A 4,841-nucleotide genomic window follows, 5' to 3' on the forward strand; every position below is an offset into this window, starting at 1 on the left:
AAGACATAGGACTGAAAGCATAATTTACTCCCACTCACTCCCAACGTTTCAATTAAATATCTTTAAAAAAATAATAAAAAAAAAAGAATTTAGTAACTGTACTACAATATGGAAAAGTATGCTAGGATTGAACCAGATAAACTGAGAGATTTCTGGAATTCATAAATCAGATTGAATTAGATTTGCTTTTATAAAACTAGAATAAAGAAACCTACAAATCAATGTAGCTATATGTGTATGAAGGGTAGGATTATTAGTTAAGGAAAGAGTAATTTGAGAAGTTAAATTTGTTGCAGAAACAAAAAATGTTCTCATTAAGAGCCCTGGGAAGTATTCCAAGCTGAAAATCAATAGAAACAAAAGTGAAAACAGTCCATTTGTGAATTAATGGGGTAATTATTCTATAATTGCCAGGGCAACTGGGTCAGTTTAGCGTTCTGTACACATAAAGTAACGAGGAACTTTCCACCTTATACAATGAAAGTGTTCAAATCCTATCACTTTAATGGGGCTAGATAAAATCAGAGGTAATTCCAGGGTAACTTTGGTTCTCTGCATTGGAAATTGAGAGAAAATATGGAGAAGCGGCTCCACAGATCAGCCTACTTTACTGTTTCATCTCTGCTCCCAGGTATAAAAGCTTCTCTGTTCCAGCCAAAGACATGGGAGCTCAGCTCACCTTTTTATTTTCCTCTTAACAGCCTGAGGAGAATTCTGCATGTTAGAGTAGCAAATCCCTGCACAATGACCTACAGAATCTAACAATTAGGACACAAAAGTGGTGACCTTTACAGTCCACACAACCTAACCATTTAATTCTCATCTAGAACATGTAAGAGTGAGAATCTACAGATAGTAGAGGAAAAACTATTGAGAATCAAGAAAAAGACAGACCTGTGGCCTAGTAGGTAAGGGAGCCAATCTCACAAAACCAACCATATGGTTTCAGTCTCAGTTCTGGTGGCTTGAAAGACATGCCAGCCTGTGTGCGTGCATGCCCCAAATCCCAACGGGATGGAGCAATGGAGAAGAATGGATTATGATGCGACAAAGACACATTGTAAGGTGCTTTCTCCTCTCACCTCCATTTTCTCTCTGTCTCTCTCAGACAAGCACACACATCTCCCAGCAAATAGAAGGAAGAAAGGGAGGAAGGAAAGAAAGGAAGAAACTTAAACAAGTAGAAAAACTAATTCTTTAGAAAAAAGAGTGAATGCACAAGAAAAAAATGTAATAATATGTAATATTTTATAAATGTCCTTTTCAATGATGTGATAGAAAAATAAAGGAAACTGAGTTACCATAAGAGACAAGAAGAAGTTAATCCAAAGGAGGAGCAATGTGAATAAATAATGCTAAGAGTAGACTACAGACACAATAGAAAATAAAATATATTTTAAAGGTAAATAACTTTCTGATAGTAAATTTGAGTTACCATAAAAGACAAGAAAAAGTTAATCCAAAGGAGGATCAGGCTAGCATTTGACTGAATGGCTGCACAGTGTGAATATTGAAACATTTTTATAATATTGATCAATGTTTAGCATAGGTAAAGAAGACAGAAAAAGGCACAGATAAGCAATGTGAATAAATAATGCTAAGAGTAGACTACAGACACAATAGAAAATAAAATATATTTTAAAGGTAAATAACTTTCTGATAGTAAATTTGAGTGAGACTAAAATTAAGACATTATTATACAACCAAAAAACACAAGTTTTTTAAAAAAGAATTATTTATTTTATTTTATTTACTATTGTTATTATTTTTTAATTTTGTGTGCTCTCACCAGAGAGCAAGAGAGAGTGAAAGTGAGAAAATAAGCCACCAGGTCTGGAACTTGAACTGTAGTCAGCCATATGGGAATCCAGCACCTCAATCACCATGCCACTTGCTGGCCCCCCAAACTCACAAACCTTTACAAAAGGAAACTTTCAAAGATATACATAAGGCAGGAGGATATATTGCTTTGTTGAAAAAAATCATAATGTATTTTTCTATGCAAAAGTGCATAGAAAAGACATGACTTTTCGGACAACCCAATATATCCTATTTGTACATCAGAAATTTAAAATGTGTACTTATTAGGCTACAGATTGTTTGGCCGCAACAAAGATTCCCCAAAATATAGTGACTTGATCCAGATACAAGTTTATTTGTGTCCCAGGTTTAAGGAAGTATTGGTGGCCCAGACAGCATCAGGAACGCATGCTCGTCCATATTGTGCTCTGCCATCTTCAACTCACATTTCCATCGTGGGAGCCAAGAAAGCTGCTTTAGTTTCCACCATCATATGTATATCCTAAATATCAGCAATTTGTGTAAATAGAAAAAAATAACAACTTTTCAGAAACCATGTACTAAAACCACACCGATGTGGGGACTTCCAATTCTTCCTATCCTCAAGTCCATCTGACACAAGGACTAGGGAAATGTTGGCATCAAAAGCAAGAGAAAAGATGCAGGAAATATTCATAAATTCAGCTATCTGAGTACATCCCTACAGGCTATGAAACCAAGTGCCTGTGGGTGTTCTTTTCCATAGGACTTGTGGGACTAAACAGTCTACTCGCTGTGGAATGGCCTCTGTGCTTATAACCTAGATCAGCCATGGGATCCTGGTTGTGTTTTTGGCAGAAGCCTCTGAAAAACAATGGAATGTGTTCAGATCTGTCCTTTTCGGGAGAACACCCTGAGCACTCGCTGGCGGATCTGCCTAGTCTTCACCCCATAGACAAGAGGATTAAGGGCAGGGGGCACAAGGAGGTAAAGTGTGGCCAAAAGGACATGGATATGATGAGGTACATGGTGGCCAAATCGGTGAGTGAGGAAGGAGAACATTCCAGGGACATAGAAGACCAGGATGACACAAACGTGAGATCCACATGTGCTAAAGGCCTTCCGTCGAGCTTCTCCACCTGGTACCTTCAGCACTTCCTGCAGAATGAGAGCATAGGAAATGCCAATGGCCAGGACGTCCAGCCCAACCACAAGCAAGGCTACTGCTAGCCCATAAGCCCGGTTCACTGTGGTTTCTGAACAGGCAAGTTTTACCACAGCCATGTGTTCACAGTAGGCATGGCCTATGACAGTCGCCTGGCAGAAGATAAGTCTCTGCAACAGGATAGGGAAAGGGAGGAGAAGAAGTAATCCCCGCACCAGCACCACCATCCCGATGCGCCCTATGACTCCTGGATGCAAAATGGTGGTATGATGGAGAGGCTGGCAAATGGCTACATAGCGATCCAGAGCCATGGCAACAAGTATACCTGACTCCATGGAGGAGAATGCATGGATGAAGAACATCTGGATTAGGCAGACAGTATACCCAATCTCATGGGCATGAACCAGAAGCACTGCAATGGCCTTGGGTGCAGTGGAGGAAGCCAGGATCAGGTCAATGGCAGCTAGCATAGCCAAGAAGAGGTACATAGGTTGGTGCAAGGATGAGTCAGTCCAGATAATGAGGAGAATGGTAACATTGCCCACTAGAGCAAGGAAGTAAAGGACACCCAGGGGCAATGCTATCCAGTGCTGGCTTCTTTCTAAACCTGGAATACCTATCAAGAAAAAAGGCTGAGGCAGCCTCCAGCTAGAATTACTGAGGGCCATGATAAATGGCTTAGAGTTGAAAAGGGGGAAAGAAACCAAAGTTTTAGTTTCTCCTTACCCTAAGCAAAAATATTTAAAAATTTAAAAATAAAGCCATCTTTAGGGGCAGCAGGTGGCATAGCTCCATTTCTGATATGTTATCACTTTGTCCAGATCTGGCTACCATCTTCATGAGAATGGAGAGATTTAAACTGCAACACAAAGGACTGAAGTTAAATGCAAGGAAGAAAATCTACTTTCCTAGAAATAATTATTTTTATAAGACTTCCACTTGTCTGAATTAGGAAAGATCTAGTTTTCTTTAGAGATAAGAGTAAATATGCTGCTTTGGGAGAAATTCTTAAACTCTTACCATTCAATTGCTTATATTTTGAAACTGTACACTTGAAAGGATCCTCTTTACTAATTTCTTGACATTACCGAACAGTATAAAATCATTGTTATATTAGACTCCCTCACACCTGACAGTTCTCCCTTCTATACCTAGAGTCCCACTTTCTTCCCCATTCCATTATGCTGTTGATCCCAGGGTTCTATCCTCTCTTTTCCCCATTCTGTACATTATCTCCGAATTGATTCATCCATTTCTATGGTTTTATAAATTTACATACCTTCATTTCTTCCAAATCTGTTTCTAAGTTCAATATCTTTTTAGGACACAGAAAAATATTTTTCATGTATTTCTTGTTTCTCTATACTGTTTAATATACTCATTAATTCACCTAGCAGGGTTCTATCCTCTCTTTTCCCCATTCTGTACATTATCTCCGAATTGATTCATCCATTTCTATGGTTTTATAAATTTACATACCTTCATTTCTTCCAAATCTGTTTCTAAGTTCAATATCTTTTTAGGACACAGAAAAATATTTTTCATGTATTTCTTGTTTCTCTATACTGTTTAATATACTCATTAATTCACCTAGCCTTCCCAAAGGGGACACAGAAAAATATTTTTTCATGTATTTCTTGAATCTCTGTACTGTTTAATATACTCATTAATTCACCTAGCCTTCCCAAATCTGCTCTACCTACTTTTCCTCAATATCTTTGTGAATTACATTACTATTTACCTATCCAACTCCAACTCAGGCTAGCAAGTTGTAAACTATTCTTACTCTTATCTCTTACCCGTGTTACACATTTATCAATTCCTATTGACTTTTTTTTTTTTTTTAGGTTTTTGACATAGGGTATGTGGACTTGCCAAAGAGAGAGAGGAAAAGGGA

At 38.1% G+C, this 4,841-nt stretch overlaps 1 protein-coding gene across 1 annotated transcript; it reads right to left on the reverse strand.

Moving 5' to 3' along the window:
* Positions 1–2,664: 2,664 nt before the first annotated feature.
* On the reverse strand, positions 2,665–3,648 carry LOC102485545 (olfactory receptor 52L1). The gene has a single exon (XM_006162015.1). The coding sequence runs from the start codon at positions 3,610–3,612 to the stop codon at positions 2,665–2,667; it is 948 nt and encodes a 315-aa protein (XP_006162077.1). The 5' UTR covers positions 3,613–3,648.
* Positions 3,649–4,841: the final 1,193 nt, after the last annotated feature.

Source organism: Tupaia chinensis, unplaced genomic scaffold, assembly GCF_000334495.1.
Source record: "Tupaia chinensis unplaced genomic scaffold, TupChi_1.0 Scaffold139491_1, whole genome shotgun sequence".
Lineage (NCBI taxonomy): Eukaryota > Metazoa > Chordata > Mammalia > Scandentia > Tupaiidae > Tupaia > Tupaia belangeri.